The 19,744-nt window shown below is 36.7% G+C and overlaps 1 protein-coding gene across 3 annotated transcripts in view; it reads right to left on the bottom strand.

Moving 5' to 3' along the window:
* LOC100049240 (furin-1) overlaps window positions 1-19,744 on the bottom strand; it is a 60,946-nt gene that overhangs the window by 4,541 nt on the left and 36,661 nt on the right. For all 3 annotated transcript variants that reach the window (XM_004067205.4, XM_004067206.4, XM_020714503.2), the window contains exons 7-15: window positions 15,205-15,293; window positions 10,603-10,775; window positions 9,328-9,540; window positions 7,882-7,982; window positions 6,853-6,956; window positions 6,600-6,717; window positions 1,743-1,922; window positions 1,527-1,651; window positions 636-758 (exon numbers count right to left, since the gene is read on the bottom strand). In XM_004067205.4, coding sequence (XP_004067253.1) covers window positions 636-758; window positions 1,527-1,651; window positions 1,743-1,922; window positions 6,600-6,717; window positions 6,853-6,956; window positions 7,882-7,982; window positions 9,328-9,540; window positions 10,603-10,775; window positions 15,205-15,293 — 1,226 coding nt within the window. The remainder of the gene's footprint in view (window positions 1-635; window positions 759-1,526; window positions 1,652-1,742; window positions 1,923-6,599; window positions 6,718-6,852; window positions 6,957-7,881; window positions 7,983-9,327; window positions 9,541-10,602; window positions 10,776-15,204; window positions 15,294-19,744) is intronic.

Below are 19,744 nucleotides of genomic sequence, written 5' to 3'. Positions count from 1 at the left end.
CTTTCTTTAAGGAAATTTGTTAAAATTTGATTAGATTTCAAGTTGTTGTTGCCTTCCATGTGTGATTGGTCAAGTGCTGATCAATGCTTTCATGTCAGCTTCAAAAATAACAGGTGGATGAAAACTACTGCCCTTTGTCACTCTGTAAAAACAGAAAACTGTAGATTTTGACCTTTAGTGTGAGCATACTGTGGATGTAATAACCATTAAATATACTGTATGATATAATAAAAAAATGACAGGCAGTTAACCGTCGGCGTGTAGGGACAGCTTCTGGCCTGTAGGGGTCCTGCTGTCACCGTCTTTGTCCAGATGTAAAAGGACTTCCCACTGCATTGCTGTTCACCTCTATCATTAGACCTTGCCTACTGATTTGTTTTGCATTAGGTAGCAGCAGCAAAGCTAAAGAAACTTCAAGACCGGCTTAATTTACTTCGAGGTGCCTTGAAGTAAACTCCTGCAGTTTTACAGATGCAGTTAAATCACAGCAAACAAATGGAAGATTTTACTTAAAAAAAAAATCAGAACTTTTGAGTTTATGTTGGTGTTCACAATGACCAGGTGCTTTAGCTTCTGGTCGATCTGCTGTGACGTATGTGAGGTGGAAGCTGCATAAAAGGGGACGGCAGTCTTACCGATGCATATCTGCCTCAAGTCCAAGGTCTTGCAGTTGTCATTGGTAGACTGTGGATCATGAGTAGAGCTGGTGGTTGGAGTGCCAGTGCCATACAGCACCAGGACAAACTGGGTCAGAGTGCCTTAATAGGGAAACAGAAAAATAAAGATTTATAGTAGTTCCCCTATCAACCACCTTTAACATCCTTTTAAAGAAACTGTGAGTCAACATCCACCGTTTCACTTCTTAAAAATAATTTAGAAAATGTCCCCATCCCTACTCTAAAATAATTTTTCATGACATGAGGCTAAAGTTTTATGTATGATGTCACATTAAGATCATGAGTCAATTTGACATTCCTGAGAAAATCATTCAAAGCTGGAACCCACTGGGATGTTGGGCTTTGATAAATGAGGCCTTAACCAAAGGGGGATTTGTGAGCAAATAATCTAGATTTGTTCACCGGATCTTTCTTGGCTGCATGTCATGTTGTGGGTGGAGAGGCCAAATCCAGACTGCTGCTAAATGACTGAAAGGTAAGCCTAAAGGATAGTAACCAGTGATTTATTGGTCTCATAATAAAATCAAGAAACTGTTTAAGTGTTTCTCAACTCTTTAATTTCTTAAAGCAGGAAAATGCATCAGCGCAGGGACATACCCTTAAAGAGTGTTCAAGGCACAGTTTATCATGTGCCCGAAGCGTAAGAAATACAAACACTGATGGCTGCCAATTGTAGAGGGTTTGACTCTAAAGACACTTTGGCTTCAACAGCCCCTTCATCACTAATCTCCTTACACTGAACCCTGGAGCTGGAGAGCAGACTCAACAGATTACATGTTAAATAACATCAAAGGAAGGTCTTTAAAGGCTTTCAGTCGGGCAGAAAAGGGAGCATGTTCAAAGCTTTACCGTAGTCACTTGCACCAACGACGTTTTCAATCTCCAGCCTCCACGTTCCTGTGGGGTTCTCGTCCCAGGAGTGGGTGGTCATGAAAGCCCAGTCATTAAAACCCTCTGATGAGTAATCATGAGGCCTGCAAGAAACCAAGCAAACCGGAGAGTAAAAGGGGTTGGATTGAAACTAGCTTGCTCCCTGTGAGTGTTTGCGCAGTTGTGGGTTTGCACCTGGGGTGGAGAAGGGTGGAGCGAGTGCCAGCAGGACTGATGAGATGAATGGCCAAGTTGCCCCTTCGGTTGTAGGACAGGGTGAGCCGGGCTTGGACATGCTCTAGCGAGGTCACGTAACTGTCTGATCCAATGCAAGCGTCCACACTCTTGTTAATATATAAATGGTTGCCAATGTTCCTGTAAAACAGGAGTCATAAAACATAAAGACAATATTTTAAATCGATGAAGAACCCACTAAGAAGCAGTGATTACACTTCACTCAGTTAGATTAAACCAAACTCCATAAATCTATAGCTGTGACATTCTGCTACTGCTCACTGTGAAAAGTTTAACTAGGTGAGGAGTTTATGGCCTTAAAAAGGATTAGTGTCTCACAACCTGTAGCGCCACTATTCTAAGAAGGAGTAAAACACCTTTCTCTTTTTGCTACACCTTAAATCGGCTTAAGAGATTACAGACTTTTCATTTCTGGGGAAGACGGCCGCATGGGGTTTCTGTGACAGGGATGTGACCAAATTACAAACAACTGAAGAAGTTCACTCTGCAACCATGGGAGGCTTTGAAACCTTTCCTTCCATTTCAGACAGAACCATTTTACCATTTCATGGATAAAAAAAAGTAAAACATTGGACTTCTATAAAAGAAAACATAGAATTTCTAAATATTTATTTTGTGCGAATCAAAAAAGAAAAAAGGAGCGACATATAAAAAATTTATTTTTACATGAACTTAAGCGTAGACTTCATACGAGACAATTTGGTACATTTTTGAGGCTGAGTCACAATTTAACTTCAATCCTCTAAAAAAAAAAAAACTTCTACTTATCAAAACAAATTAAACGTTTTTCAAAACTAAACGTTTTCAGTTTTTTTTTTTAGATAATTGAATTCAAATGAATTCATCAATGGAGATTTTCTGTCGCCCTCTTCTGGTAGAGAAATGTCACTGTTAAGGACGTGAACCCCCAACCTTTATGCAGCTTGACATTTTTCTAGATTGTCATGCTTTCCTCAAACATAACTTTTCATTTCATTTCATATTCTTTAATAATTCAATTTATTTAACATCTTTCCAAAAATGCCTAAAAAATAAACATTGAAAGAGAAAAAGCTAAAATATTTCCCTCAAAATTTACGGGTAAAAAAAGGTCATTTGAAATGTGTGTTTATCAGTGCAGCTGAAGCTATACTTTTGCACCAAATGTATATTTAATAAAAACAGTGCTCTTTTGGAGTTAGCTGCTAAAAATATCTTGATTGTTCATCACCAGAGGGTTCCGCATTTTTTCCCCCCTTTTTCCTCCTTTTTTAATTTCTCAGTTAATCTGGCAAACGATTTTTTTCTTTTTATTTAACACACATATCTAGTTAAAGATTGTGGAAAGTAAAAATACACCGGCACAAAAAAGCTCTCGTACCCCCAGTCTCATTTGAAATAATGGATCAATAATCTCTGCCCTCGGAGTTGTAATTAAATCTTCTGATGCCTTCAGTTTCTCACCTTTCATGAAAAATGTGTGTCCTAGAACATAAACCAACTTAAACAAAAACTACACAGGAGCTTTAGGGTGATTCCTTCATCTTAGGTTTTGGTGGAGATTGTGTGGTATAAACTGAAAATTAATATAGATGTCAAATGCTAAACACTTTTGATAAACACCAGAGACAACTGAAACGTTATCACAGAGAGAAAGATCACAAAACTGTAAAGTGTAACTAGTTTAGCAGCAAAAAGAAAAAGAAAATTCAGCAAAAATCTCATTAACATCAGGCTGCTTTCTCCCAATAAACAGCTGTTAAAAACAAACCATTAGGTAAATAAAAAATAATGTGTAAATGTCTGAAGAAGCAAAATAAATGTTAGTTTACAATCACTCCATCAGATATACTGCTTGGTTTCCCTTGGAAGTAATGACCTGGAGTCATTGAAAGGCTGCAAACCCCTTAAGCTCACTTATTGCAAGTCACTCTTTATAAGCCAGTCAAACTAAACAGCAAAAATGTAAATTGAATAAAGTGCCTTGACTGCAACTCCCAGATGCTCGAACCATCTGCTCTTTGCAGAAAGAGACAAACCTCGAACACACAAAGTTTCTGGAGGTGCATAACGAAAAAGGAGATGTGGGACCAACACCAGGAAAAGCACTTTGCTGAGGACGAATTCAGAGTTGGAGTAAAATAAAGATGAGAAACCTTCTTAAAAATACTTTTAAGCTGCCTACACTAACGCATTTCCATATTTCAACCCCCATTCCTCTGGGTTCATTCATTGACAAGATCTTAAAGCCATTCCTAATGCTAAACACAAACACATGCTCACAACAGGACCCCCACTACCTGCAGGCTAAATAAAATGAAGGCATGACGTGTCACTACACTGAACCATGGGGGCTCAACTCTGCCTGCACAGACACACTGCCTTACACTGATTTCATATCAGTTTCTCTTTTATGCATTTTCTCAGAAACACAAATCTAAGACGCCTGAGAGAACATCAACTATTAAGCCCATAACTGTCTGAAGCTTGAATGTGTTTACATGATATTCATGTGGTATTTCTGAAGGCAGAACTTTGCAGGTGTGTTGAAACCTTTCAAACGAGAGGAGCTCCAAGCTGGGACAAGAACAGCCATTTCTTCCCGTCACATTTCTTGTGTGAAGCATTTCAATGATTTTGAATACAATTACGAAACAGTGACAGCACAAGCGTATAAAGAAGCGAAGTGTTACATGTCCATTTGCAGACCTGATAAATTCTCAATTCCATAACGGTGCTGGGAGATCACAAAATGCCCTGTTCTTTGAGATAACTGCAGATTCTCTCCTGTACAGTTGTGAGACTTTATATTCATTTTCCATCTCAACAGCAGGCAAGATTCTCTGAGGGATTTTCTGAGATTTAAAAGGGTCAGGATTAAAGAACTTCAATATCCATTGCAGACAAACTGGGATTGGTGCAAACTTTCTCAAAAATCTTACTAGAAATTTAAAAAAATTCAACTTAAAACATCTTTTGTGTATCAAATTTAAAGGTGAACATTTCCATCACCAAGCACAAGCAGTCTGTGCCATTTAATAAACAAGTACAACAATTAGCACAAAAAAAAAAAAACAGTGAGAAAAAGTCGTGTAAAAACAATGCTGTGTGCTGGAAGAGACATTGGTCAAATCTTTCAATCTTTTTCTCCTCCAACAGTCTATTGAGACTAAATTCTGCTGCCTTGTAATCACAGATAGTTTACATTTGCTTCAATTCCCTTTTACACTTGTAAAAAGCAGAGATTTATTAAAATCTTTGTATTTGATTGACAGTTATTCTGTTCTTCTGAAGGACTTTTGAAGCTTTTTTTTAGGCATTTGCTTTTATTTCACAAATTCTGTTAAGATTTTGTTTCTGACCAGTTTCAAAGCATTTAAATTTGCTTTTTTGTTCAGGCACATCACTGGGTTATCACTGAAATTTGTTGCCAACAAAAAGTTAAACACAAAATAATAATAATAATAATAATAATAAACTTTATTTGTATAGCACCTTTCAAGATAAAAAAAAAGAAAAATCAAAAAGTGCTTCACAGTAAACACAAAATATAAAAACGAATTATGAAACAGCAATTTTAAAAAGATGGGTTTTTAGCTTTTTAAAAAGAAAACACTGAGTCTGCAGATCTGAGGCTCAGAGGAAGGGAGTTCCTGAGCAATGGAGCCACTGCTGCAAAAGGCCGTCTTTAACCGCGTTCTCTTAACAACCAGTAGACTCTGGTCACATGATCTCAGGGACCTGCTGGGAGTGTACAGCTGCAAAAAGTCTTTTATATAGACCGGTGCTTGGTAATTAAGAGCAGTGTATGTTAAACCCTAAAACCAGGATTTTAAAATGTATTCGGAAACGGATGAGGAGCCAGTGCAGCTGAATTAATAACGGGTTGATGTGCAAAAACTTGGGAGAATTGGCTAAAAGCCTTGCAGCAGCGTTCTGGACAACCTGGAGCCATTCTTAAGATTTTTTGCTTAAACATATGAAGATGGTGTTGCAGTAATCAAGATGAGAAGAAATAAAAGCGTGGATTAGCATCTCCATCTAAGAACGCGACACAATTGGACTCAGAAAGGTCAGATTCAAGTGGGTGGAATAAAAATAAAAGCTTTAAAAAGTGAAAATAAATCCCTCAAAAAGGGTGAACTGAAATTGAGCAACTTTAAACTTTTCTTAAAGATTTATTGCTGAAGATCTTTTTAAGAAAGTCTTGCACGTTGGGGGCAAAAGACAGTATAAGAATGAGAAGTACCTTTGCACAACTTATATACTATGTTGTGCATCAGCACCAGACTGTTTTAACAGTGATTAGCTCTTTTTTTTATCTTTAGGCACTGAAGTCTCTGCAAACTAGCAAGGATGTCCAGTTTATAAAAAAATATGAAGGCTGATAGATTTTTTTAAATCTTGTATGTAATTTCTTACAGCTTTTTTCTAAACGACTTAAATTAGAAATGTTTCCAACCAAAAAAGCTTGTTTTAAATTTTTGTTTCGTGTCGACTTAAAGCTTTAAATCAAATAAAGATGCAATTGATCTGGCAAATGAGGAGAATAAAATGCTGATTTAAGGTAGCATACCATCTATAAAACTACTACAGAGCTGCTGTGTAAAAAGAGTAAATGTATCATATGTTGGTCAATGACTGTCCTGACTGCCCTACGTTAGTTAATATAAATGAGGCAGTTATTTAGAGCTTGTGCAAAGGGATTTATTAGTTTTAATTAATCCTTGACAGCAACTGTTAATATGAATTAAAACATGTTGTCATGGAGATCAGATAGTCAGAGCAGGGTTATTTGTGAGGCTGCAGTGCACTAACCTTGGCTCACTAAGCATGGTGATCACGCATTTTCGCTGTGGCTTTACATTGGTCCAGTTCTTTGCAAGTGATACAATTGCACCAGCATCAAGAAGTCCATACCCATATGAATGGCTAACTGCAGAGACGATGGGGGAAAAAAGATGAGTGACACATGAATGTAAGTTTCCAAAATGTATCAACATGTTTGTTTGTTTTTTAAATGCATTAAAAATGTTAGACTTGTAGAAGGCATTTGATGCGTTTGCTGTACCTTTACGCCCGACACCATTGGTTCTCCAGTCATTAGCAAGCAGGTGAGCAGGATGAGACGTTTGCACAACCAGATGTTGCATGTCTCTCCAAGTCAGGTTTTGACTGCAATGTGCATGTATCGCACAGTTACAAACACGCATACACTCACAAGGTAACATATGGCAAGGCTTTGGCTTGAAAAAAAGCATTCAAGCTAATAAAATGGATCAAAGAAAGAGTCTGTGACAACACATTTCAGTGCTAAACTGCATGTGTTCAGCTAGCTAGCGTGCAGTCTATTCAAAATCCAACATTACATATCTATTACATGTATTTCATGTCTGTTTCTGAACTTTAACTTTAATTGAGAAAACCTCAAATAAGGTTTCACTCCAAAGCTCTTCCAGCAGCGCTGCAGGCTGGAATTGATCGGGTGCAAAAAGGAGTTAACCACATGGTCAAGGTTTGGCTCTCTGATGAGATTAATAAAGAAAACATTAATTTACAGTAACTTAGTTGTAGAAATCCTTGAGCATGTAAATTCTACACTGGATTTTAAGCATTTTCCCTCGCATCCTTTTCCTCTAACATCCTACTTATAGCAGATCATTACAACACTTAACACGTATTTAGGGAACTTTTTTTTTTTACATTTATGTGTGTCTTTCCATTACAAGTTTAGTTAAAATAAAGAGAAGAGACACTTTTAATTAGAGAACAGCACTGAAATAACTCTCACTTTTTTCAACAGAAGCCTCAGTCTGACAACACAAAAGTATTACATTTCAATGCAAAGTGATGGTATTTATACTCTTTAGAATTAAATATTTCTCAACAGTTTTCTCACAGAGCCAATCTACTTAAAATTGTGAATAATTTGGTGTAAATTCAGTTTATTCAGTTTTAAAGTTTCGTAAAACTAAAATTTTTTTTTGGAAAACTGTCAGATCAGATTCTTCATTTTAAAAGATACAAAAACAGATTAAAGTGTAATGTGTTGGAAAACAATATAAGGCCAAGCTCACATATGACAGCGGTGAGCACTTACTTGGCTTCAAGGGCGAGGGCAATGATCCCTGCAGCCAGAGGGGCGGATGCAGACGTGCCAGTGTGAGAGTCTGTGCACTTGGATTTTAGGTCTGTAGTCACCTAAAAATATTAAACCAAAAAGGAGTTCATCAGGAAAGTTTTCTCCAATATCATTTATCTCTTATGCTACAACTGAAATGGATTGGAGTGCTCCCAACCATCATTTATCAAAAGAAAAAAAAAGTCCCAGTATCATTTAATTTCTTGGTTTCATACTTCTGCATTCATATTGAAAAATTTCCCAATTTGTTTCACTCTGGTGAACTGATAAGCAATAAGTGGGCATTTTTCTCTTCATTTGCCATCACATTTATCCCTCACTGAATGCATTCAGGTGGGCAGAAACCATCAAGTGGATGAGGGAGCAAGAGTCGAAAAGCAAAAACACATCAGCATGAAATCAAACTGAAGAAATAATTCTCCTCAGCAAGACTGTTTACAGGAGATTTCCCCCTAAATGACCCACAGCAGGAGACTGCGGTTTTACAGAGCAGTTGACAGATGTGAGCATGTCCCCATGTATCAATACAAGGAGAAGTGGAGCAGCACCGGAGTGTTTGTCTTAAGAGAAACTAATATTTTAAAAGGATAAAAATGGATTTTGTGGTGAAAAAAAACAAGACACATTTTTTTTTACAACAAAAAAAGGGACAGAGCAAATAAACATTGTAAAAAAGGCCTGGAAAAAGAGGCACTTGGTATTACAGGTCTGCTGACTAGTACAGAACATTAAAAACGATCTTTTAAAGGACTACATGGACTGTGTGCAAATGTAACTTAGGTGGCAAAAAATGTGTTTGGATCCTCAGGGTGTCTAAGTGTCCTTGGATAAGACAGCTTTCACTGCCTCCATGCACTGATTGATGTGTTCTAATTTTCTAGATTTGATCATCCTAGATGATATCTCTATTGCTTTAAATTAAAAGGGAAGTGGGCAACACAAGACTAGGTAAAAAGAACATTAATGGACATGACGAGACCCTCTTTAGCATGACCTCAGGGGCTTCAGAAAACTTTTTTTCTCCAGGTTCTCATTCTCTGGATCATGAGTGACAGGACAATTAAATGAGTGTGCCACAGAAGCATTGAGGGAACAGGCATATGTCGTGGCGATACCATAAGCTGTCCATCCAGTTGCTCTGCCTGCTAGACACAAATGAAATGTGTTTTATGGCTGCATGCAAGTCTGTGTACGCCTGAGACAAATGCTGTGTGCTAAATAGCAGCAGATGCAAAATAAAGTTTGTCTATTTTCACATCAATTTTGATTACGTAAATGCCAAGAAAGAATAAGATATTAGAACAGCCTTGTTGTGACTCAAATGTTAAAAGTTCTTCCTGTGAGGGAATAGTTTGGTTTGTTATATCTGATGAAATGGACCAATACAAGACAGCCACAACTTACTATCTGTTTCTCATTGATGTTGCCTGAGCTGTAAGTGGTTGCGAGGGTGGAGGAGCAGGCCTCGCTGTACCAGGGGACATTGCCATTCTGTGTGGAGCTGCTGATGGAGAGGGTGTAGATGCTGTTGGTGTAGCCATCACAGTTGCAGCTGTCCTTCTCCCGTCCTCCGTTCCCTGATGCCCAAACAAAGATGGAGCCCAAACCGCCACGACCCTGGAAAAAAATTTACTACCTTCAGACACTTGTGAAAGGCGAGCAGACATCCCTTCGTTCAATTATTCTGCAGGCCACCATTACACAGAAACGAACAAAGTCTCATTCAATCTTTAATAGGAATCCCAATTATAAGAGAGCAAAATCATTTCCAGGGCTCCTTTCAAAAACGGCCCATTAAAAGCCAGCACACAGCGCAGGGCCAGGGTGGTCCCTCAGAGAATTTCAAAGAGCTAAATATTGCATGACAGCAACGCAATTCAAAAAGGCTGAAAATGACAACAGCTCATTGTAATAAATCATCCAACCTCTCAGCCCTTGAAGTGCAATCATTTTCATCTGAGAGCTGCTTTATTGTATTGAGTGGCACTGTCTCACTCCACATTGATCAATTACAGCTACGCACCACCCACACCACCATCTGACAGTGCTGTCATTGGGCCAGTTCTCCAAATTGTCACTGTCAGCAGTTCCAATCAGCTATATGGCGCATGCTCTGAATGCTACAGCCCCTCAGCAGGAGTCATTGTAAGGTTGGCCATCCTTTTTTCCTTATGGAGGGCACCTCTGACAGCTCAGAATGTCCTCTTTAGCTGCGAGACTGGCTTAACTCGTTTGTTTCTCACTAATGACAGTTTAATATTGACAAAGGCTTTTAAACAGATGTGAATATTAGCATTGCTTGTGCAAGTGTGGTTCCTGGAATATTTTAAAATGTTTAGAGGCAGGGCAGTTTCCGATGGCTAAAACCATGTAGGTATGTGTGATATAAAGAAAGCAAGATTAGCGTAAAAAGCAGCAAAGACAAAAAAAAAAGAGATAAAAACTGCCAAAAGTTAAAAAGCTAAAAATATAACTTTCATCAGTCGTAATTCACTTCAATATCCTACATTGTTGTACTCAATGAATTTTAGATATTCCAACCCCCATTTATAATTTTCACTGTCAAAAGCTGCTTTGTTCTTCCAGCTTCTGTCCCTTCCAGTTGAAACATCAATTACATTCCTGCTTAAAGAAGGGAAAGAAATAATTGTCCAGCACATCAATCAACTGAACACTGACCTCTGTGACTCCACGCAAAAAGGCTTCTTTGGCAAGTTTGGCAGGCCCATCAACCGTTTTGCCATCGTCCTCCGGGCCCCAGCTTGCACTGTAGATGTGGATGTGCTGAGGATTTAGACTGAGAGACTGGGCTTCCACCATGTCCGTCACTTCGCCATCCAGCATACGCACACCTTCAGCCACCACATGAAAAAACAGAAGGAACAGCTGACGCACTTCCTAACAATTTCTAATAATTAATCCCATTGGACCAGTTAAAAAGTGATGATCACCAAAGAAAAGCCATCTACACATTATAAACAATATTTGCATAAAGTAAAAGTTTTTTTTATTAAATTATATATTTTTTAAAAAGTTTACTTTTCCTTGTGAAACTTCATGGCTACTTTAAAAGTGCAATATTTTCTGGAGCCTTGCAATAAACAGGATCAAGTTTCTGGCTAGATCAATGATTCAATTCCTCCATCTTTCAGTTAGAGAACTAAAGTATTGAGCTGCTTTTAAATTCCGGGCATCGAGATGGAGAACCACCAACCATTTTTACACTTTAAAGTCTTCTTGCCAGTTTTTGTTAGTGTCTTAGAAAAAGAAAACTGTAAAGTTTTAATGTGGTTTCAGTGAAGGGAAAGAATCTGACCAGCACTGCACGTTTTTCTCCTAAAGTTTTTACCAGAGCAGACTGTCTTAACCACCCCTGTTTATTGCACCTGAACCTCAGCATTTAAAGAGCAAAATGTCGAGAAAAAATGCAAAACAGTATGACGTCAGTAAGAACACTTCACCTAAATAACTGCAGAAACACTATAATTTATGTTTTCTAAAACTGAATCAAGATCTTTTTAGGTACCATCAGTCCTTGTGACCTGCAGCTAAGCACATGTATAGTTACAGAGCTAGGGCATTTCACAGGCACATCGTTTGCCCTGCTTCACCACAGTGCTGTTCCTGTGGATTAGAAAAGCTCATTCAGGGGTGTATAAAATACTGCTGGCACTCATTTACTGTGCATCGACTGTGATATTATTATTGTCCAAACCATGTAGATCAAACAGTATTTGTATTGATTTTCCTTCAGTGTTTGAGCTGGCTGCAGGAGGGAGAGAGGGAAGGGGGATCTGCTGCATGATGAGTGAACCATCTCCTTAAGTGTAAAGTACTCCTTTGAGGCCCAAAATCTATCTGGGAGATGAAAGAAAACACTAGCTGACTTCCTCTAGATGAAATTAGTGCATCTCTCACAGAGTAAATTGGATAAGATTTGGTCTTATTTTTAGAAATGTGAACAGTTCAGCCAGTGCCAAACCACAGATGTCATCTAAAAGTCATTTATAGTTGTTTTTGAGCCAATTTTTCCTTCTTTGAGTTCAGATGTGTGTATGGTCTTGGTAGGTTTCACCCACAGATTCAGTGGTTAGAATAAAGAATAAAAAAACTTTAAAATAAAAACTTCTAATTGCAGCCTAACAGGCTAGTAAATTACAATGTTTCTGTCTAAGTAGAACAGTGGAGGATCTTTGAAGATCCTAAAAGCATCTAAAAAAAAAACAGTGAGCCGCTTTTGTTTCCACAGCAACCTGCACCGTAGTGACTGAAATGTGTAATATGCAGAACACAAATCCAAAATATCAAGCATTTTACACATGCAAGAAGCTAAAAAATATCACCTGAGATTAGCATGTATTGCATATAAATAAATGAGTGAGATTAAGTCATGAGGTGTTCAGACAAAAACACGTTTTAAATGTCACTCCAATCAAACAACAAATCATTTTCTAAATTCTGTGATAATGCAGGTAACAGTCATGTTGATTTATATGTTGTTTGGTAATCAAGGATTATATTGTACTTCTATTTTATAGCCCCTTAGTTGCCGCTGCCTTTTCTCAAGGTAATTTGAATTTTTTTATTTGACTTTTTACACATGTAAGCTTTGATGAAGACTGCTGGAAGGCTGGTTAAAAAAAAGACAGCTGTGGTCTGACTGAAGGCATCAAAACGAAACAAACAACTCTTTGAAAAGCTTATTAATCAACACATTTCTTATGCAATCAATACCGAACAAGTGGGTGTAAAAACAACTAGGCGGTTGAAGCTCTGGTTCCATATTTAATGATCCAATATGAAAGCTATATTGATCTTCAAGACTAACTTTATACATTAAAGTGAATAAACATGTTTACCAAAATGATGAAGGTCTTTTTAATACAAGACTGGGAGGTGATGGAGTCCGAGGAAAAAATAAATAAAAACAAGGATATAATTTCTTGGTGGAAATAATATCATAAAGTTTAGGAGGAGAATAATCAGATTCTCCTTTGTGTTGGACAGTACCAGTAGTTGTTAGTGGGAAAAACTGCTAAAGGGCAACCAATTGTCAGTGGGAAAATAACAAATATTTGATAATATTAATGTTTAAAAAAAAAAACTCACATCTAAGTCGCTCCTGAGAATCAGTTGCAGCCCAGTCAGACTAACAGATACTAACAGTATCTGTCCAATTTTTCAGTTTTCGACTGAACAGGAAAACCAAAATTAAGAACTGAAGGAAAAATCCATTAAATAGATTTAAACTACCAACAAAGTGCAGACAGGTGAATTACATCACACTGATACTCTCATTTCTAGTAAGCCGTGGGAAGTGGCACTTATGCAAATACGGTATTGACAGATGACAATGAAGCTACACGGTAATGAATATATAAACGTGGCCCGCTGCTCTTTTTTTGTGTGCTTCTAAATGTTTATGCGGTAGAAAATAAAAACATTTGTCAGGCTTTCTGCGGTTCAATGATTTTACTTGATGTATGCAGTCCGTCCTCTCTCTGTATACATCAGTCCACTGCTCGGGGACTATATGCCATTGCTGCACTTCTTCCAAATGTTTTATAATTGAACACACAGCAGCTGTACTTGAAGTGCAAATGATGGGTAATATATCACAGAAACTGGATTTCTTTTACCGTGTTGGTAAAACCGTATTTTTGGGTTCATTTAGTAATTTCCGAGTTAAAGTTATAATATTCGGATCTACAGATCAAAGACATCCCTGAGTTACAGATACTTTTTCTCTTTGCGTAGACTAATCCAACTTCTGCTCCATTAAATCCACCAAACACTTATCTTATTCACAATTGCCATCTGGAACCATATTAAGTTTTATATCAAGTTCTGCATTCTTGTCTGGCAATAGTCAATAGTCAAAAGTCAAGGTTCAGTGTATATCATATATAAAGAGGGAGAAGAGTACTGTTATAAACAGAGAGACAGTGAAAGGATGCATTTGGCTTCCTTAAGAACTCGTTCTGCTGCATCCTAATGTCAGCAAAACGCAATCAGACTCACAAATAAGCAATATAGGCTGCCTGTGTGGAAATGGTTGCAGTTTTCTCCTGAATCCCCTAAATGCAAGCAGGGTTAAATCAGAAAACTTTAGAAAAACAACCAAATGAAAGAAAGATGTTAAGTTTAGTTTATACAGGACGGCTACTAATTTAAATCTGAAAGAATAAAATTAAGTTTTTAAAAACAAATCTCCATTGTCAACCTACAAAAGTTATTAGCAATTACATGTAAACTTTATTTTGCAAAATATAAAAATGTAACTTCTTAGTTTGTCCCATCATTTCATGGATAATTAGAAAAAACTTAAAATTCAAGCATTAAAAAACACAAAACTAACTACATTGCACCTTCAAGGCTACATAAAGGTTTTTAAAAAAATACAAAAAGGAAATTTGAGCAACCACAAACAAAAAAACTAAAATAAAATGGAACAACATTCAAAAGGAGCTTGGTTGAGTATTGCAACACCACAGGCACCAACACTGAAGTGTGATGAAATTTCACCGTGTGGGTTGTCACAGTCTACCCAGCATGTTTAATGCATGCAAGACTTGTTAAAGTGACAGTTGCAGCCCCTCAGAACACCAGGGACACAGTTCTGTGTCAATTCCAGTAACAACCTAACTGATATCTGTGATGGAAATGTCATTTTGCAGCTTTTCCAAAATGGCTAATCTCTAATCGTACAACCCTTGAATCAATTGTTTTTAGCAGTTTATAGTTTTTAGTCCAATACAATGGCTCAGAAAAACCCACAGTCCTCATATAGTTTGTGCTATTGAGTTTTTGGAGAAACAAACTCAGAGATATGAGTCAAACCAAAGTGTAGGTGGGTGTTTGCTTGTGTTGGTTTTGTGCAGAAAGGTGTTTGAATTTTTGTGCACCTCTTACATGGCAGGGGAAGCATAAGAAAAGCTTTACACCAGTCATTTCTGGTGAGAGTATTCCCAAACTGATAACATACATTTTGACACAAAATCAATCCAGATTAAATCAAAGCTACAGTAACACGTCTTTTCAAGCCTCTGACACCGTACTCGACAAGATGGGTGCTTTTGTTTTGTACGGACACTCGCAAAAGCACAGCACAAGCACAACGATTGGGGAACAGTAATTAATACAACAACTACAGCGGCGTTAAACAATTTAAAATGTAGGTTGCGAAAAAATATAGACAGAAAACGACACAGATGTTCCGAGAATAGATTTTGTTTTGTTGTGGCAGTACACAAAAACGCACACAACTTAAATAAATCTTACCTCCAATCTTTGCATTGTAGGCCACCCCAACCCCACAGATGCCATTACTGGCCGCTGCTGCCACTTCTCCTGCACATCGTGTTCCATGCCTGCAGAAACCAGAGGACAAAGCATAAAGGCTGTCATTAATCCTTGTGTTATTCTGTTTATAAAACAGCATTTTATGGTGATTCAAACATTCATACAGTAAATGCACAGAGATACATGGCATTATTTACCTCCAGATGAGATTTAACAAATAGTTTCATCTTTCATATTACAAAGCTAAAGCTTTCAGTTAAACCAAGCGTAACTCTCAATGGCAGTTGCTCAGCTCTGGCTCCTTTAAAACAAGCTTATTTATTTATGAGATCATTAGCCACTGTATCTGCTGTGGCCTTTATGAACCTTGGAACAATTAAAGCTGAAAATTAAACTGAAACATGATCTAGCGTGGATGTGTTACAATAACACAAGGAGGAACTTGTGAACTACTAATAAAAGACGTAGCTTCAAGCACAAGAACCTAACTATATTGTTACAGGAAGTGCATTTAAAACCTTAAAAATAAAAAAAGGTAAAAAAAAAAAAAAAGCCTCAAGAATATTGAACCATAAATGATGCTTCAAACTAAAATAAACTCTTGGCATTCTGGACACTATAAATGTAAAGTATAACTATATTAAGAGAAAGCTGTTGCATAGTGTCTGGGACTTTTTATTCATTTAAAAAGAGTTTTCCTAACAAATTAACTAACAAGGGAAAGGTTAATGTCCCTGCCAAAGGCAAAAGCAGCACTTTGTCTCCAAATGAAGTATAAATTGAAGGATCTCAATAGGTTAGCAGCAGCGCATTAAAAGTATTTTGTCTTTAGGCATCTGTACTTGTGATTCCATTGATAGGCGGGCTAGGTATCTGCAATGAGATCCCAGGCATGCCCGGGCCGATGCCTTCATGCTCTGTTAAAACCCCCTTATTTCCATCATTTCTCCTGAGAAATTCATGATACTCACCTACCTGTTTACCCGATTTATGAGATACAGCACCACCACAGAACCTGCCTATGGAAGTATTTGTTGAATTACAACGTTCAGAGAATAATTTTCCTGTGAGCGATAACATCGAAGAACTCACTCATTCGTGCAAGAAGCTTTCTCGACAAATTTTATTTATCAGGGCTACTTGATACAAATGCATTTTTATTTATTTTTTTATTTATTTTATTTGTATTTTTTTAAATATTAGTTTAAAAAAAGTTTTCCCTAATTTGGTAATAACTAAGTTACACTTAAGGTCCGCATTGATCAAATCTTAGTTTTCTGGCACTGGAGCACTTTTCCCCCACAAAAACAGAGGGCTTAGCGTAACACAAACCCTGCAGGAGCACCGTTTGAACACTGAGCTGATCACAGGCGTTGGCAGGGAAAACCAACAGTTTAAAAACCTTGGGGAAAAAACTAAACGTTTGTAATGACAATATTTATCAGAAAAAAAACACTCAGGTTATTTAGCAAAGAATGCATTTAGTTTTCCAACATGCAATCACTGTAGGTGGGCCCTAATCACTGAATATTTTTGCTAATGGTCTGCAGTCTTCGAGCCCCAGCAGATAAAGTAGAAGCAAACATGTTTTTACTGACTGTTGCATTATAATGTGTGTAAATGTTTAAGGAAAAACACTAACTGATAAAATGTTTAAATGAAGAGATGCTACACAAACTTTAAATCAAATATTCATGAGATGTTGCTAAAATGCAGCTCTAATATTGTTCAAAGTTTTTTACATTTGTGTATTTTATGCTTGAAGATTTCTGTATAGGTTTAACAAAAGCTGCAAAGGAAAATCCTTGTGTTTGGCTCCCTTTTTTAACATCCCATACTATAATGTTAAATAAAAAGAAAAAATAAGATTTTTAACTATTAACCTATAAGAACTCATGGTGACCATTCAGTGTAACAGAAAAATATCAGAAAGGGATTCAGTGGTCCACTTGGTTTGTGATAAATTACGCAATTTTATTTTTAAGAAAAAATTGGTCTGGGTTCTTGTGGGTTAATTATACGTATTGATAAAGGGGAAAAAAACAGAAATAGAATTTAGTATATTTCTAGGTAAGAGTATTTGCTCTACAGATGAAAGAGTCTACAGTCGTTTAGTTTTTATACAGACAACACTGTTGACTATTTAAATTAATAAAAAAAATGACTATTAGATTAAAGGGGTTTATTAAGAACAATTGTGTAAGTGAACAGAAACGCCAGATCCATAAAATAAGTTTTTTCTCCCCTTTCAATGCATCTGTAACTTATCTAGAAGATGAGAAGACTTTCACATTTTATATACACTTTTCTAAACTAGCCAGGAAGGCAGATGATTCTGGCTGAAGGAAAAAATACTTATCCGAAAGATAAATCAAAGACAAGACTAAAAAAAAGGAAAATGACCATTTTTATTATAACTGTTTGTGTCCTGACGAGGGATTTCATCATCAAACCAGATCTCGATTTGGCCCGAGGCCTGGAATCTAGAAATGAGGCTACAGAAAGAAGTGACAGCATAGTGGAGAAGATCACAAGAGAAGTGCCCCAGAAAAACACAAAAAAAGAGATCTCCATCACTAGAAGTGCAACTGTGTTCATTTAGTGGTTGAGTTATCCAAAACTCATTTTATTTCTCTTTAATAAAAAAATGAATTTAAAATTAAATACTTGATGCAGTAAATTCTACGTTAATGATTCTTCCTAACTATTATAACTTTAAGTAAAATTAATTGCTACTTTTTAAAAAGCAAAACAAGATACATGACAAATCATAAAACATAAAATTCATGAGTGCTTTCTGCCATCTTTTTACGTTTTGTTTATTGTGGCAGGAGTTTTATTGGTATTAATAGATGTTTTCGAGATATTCAGAACATTCTGCAGTAGCACAAAGGAAATTCAGCCATTTTTATGCTACAACAAAAAATGTGGATTAAAATAAACTGTCCCACTAAAGCTGCTTTTTAAGGTTTTATAATTGTTGTAGCAAAACCTAATGTCGCAAAATTCTGCAGCTGTTACATTTAGAGAAGCTGCTAAGTAAAAAAAAAAAAATTGCGTCCTTTTTTTTTTTGTGTGTGGGTGTCTGAGTGTACTTTTTAAGATGCAAGGTTTCGGTAGGTACTTGGTTAAATCTGGTTCCAGATGGATTTTCACATGAAGTGCCGTTCTGTCAAAAATGCGTTTGTGTTCTCACACCTTTGCTTTTCACAGTACAAATGCTAAATCATTTCCTATAAAACAGTAAGGGAAAGTAACACCTCAAAACCACAAATTGTTTCATAGAAACTGTTAAAAAAAAAATCGAATGCGTTTTCATCACACCAAAAGATTTTAACTGGAAAGGGAAAACTATTAACATTCTCAAAAACCTCAATTGCCTTTTTGAGGTCAGGACAGAGATGTGATGATCTCATACAAATGAGTGCAAACTGTATATTTACAGGAACTATCAAACACATTTAAAGTCACATCTATCACTTCTGTAAATCCTTCCTTACCCTAACCGTTTTTTAAATCACAGAGGTTCTCTCAGGGCTGAGCCATTTTCACTTTTCTAGTTTCTTGGTTTCACTGAAACTCAGAGGTAAATCTGCACAACACTTCATTTTAAAAGGTCAAAATGTGTATGAAGTAAAAAAGCTGTTTAAAAAGCAAGATAAAATGAATTTAGCTTGGGGTAAATTAGACTTTACCACCCCAGTGCTTGCAGCAATGTGAAAATGAATCATTAATTTATTACTGCATGATCAATAACTAAAACTTGATAAATAAGTGGACTATTGTGTCCTTTGTCCTCTTTGAGGTTAATCTTTTTTCTTTGGTTTCATTCAGTGTGAGTATTGAGATTTGTGAAAAGAATAAATTGGGATTTTCACAGTTCAAGTTACAAGTGCCAAATCAGAAGAAATTAAACATGGCAAAAGTAGAAAATGTCTCTCAATAGATTTATTTTAAAAAAGGCTCTCTTGGAAACCACCCTAAAAGGGAGCCTGGGAAAATCTTGGAAAGATGAGCATAGATCACAAGTTGCTTTAGATAAACAGGAGGATTGAAGGTTTTAACTACTGACTGTATGTTGGGAAAGAAAGATCCCCTTTGTGAAAAGACTAGCTTTTTAGGAGATCAAATGCTTACAGTCTAAACACAACCTTTCTGCCATTATATGCCTACCTCAGAGCGGTTTGTCCCATGCATCGTCAGTAAGCACACTACAGCACGAAAAAAAAAAAGACTTGCATAGCCTAAAGCTTTCTAAAATTAAAATTGTGACTTTTTAAGTTTTTATATTGGTTACAGACAGGGTTAGATCATCAAACTAAAGTACTGATCAAAAAGGAAACCATGATTCTATTAACTACTTGAGATTCAAAGGGTATTTTTTCGAATTTAAATGAGAAATTTAGTTTTCCTTCAGATATTCTTGTGACAATAAAAATACATACCGGTACACTGTTGTGAAAGTGTAAACCACAAATTTCTTAAATTCCTTCCTTTGCAAAATCACCAAAATTTCATC

This window comes from Oryzias latipes, chromosome 3 (assembly GCF_002234675.1).
Source record: "Oryzias latipes chromosome 3, ASM223467v1".
Lineage (NCBI taxonomy): Eukaryota > Metazoa > Chordata > Actinopteri > Beloniformes > Adrianichthyidae > Oryzias > Oryzias latipes.
This window is presented reverse-complemented; position numbering and strand designations above follow the sequence as displayed.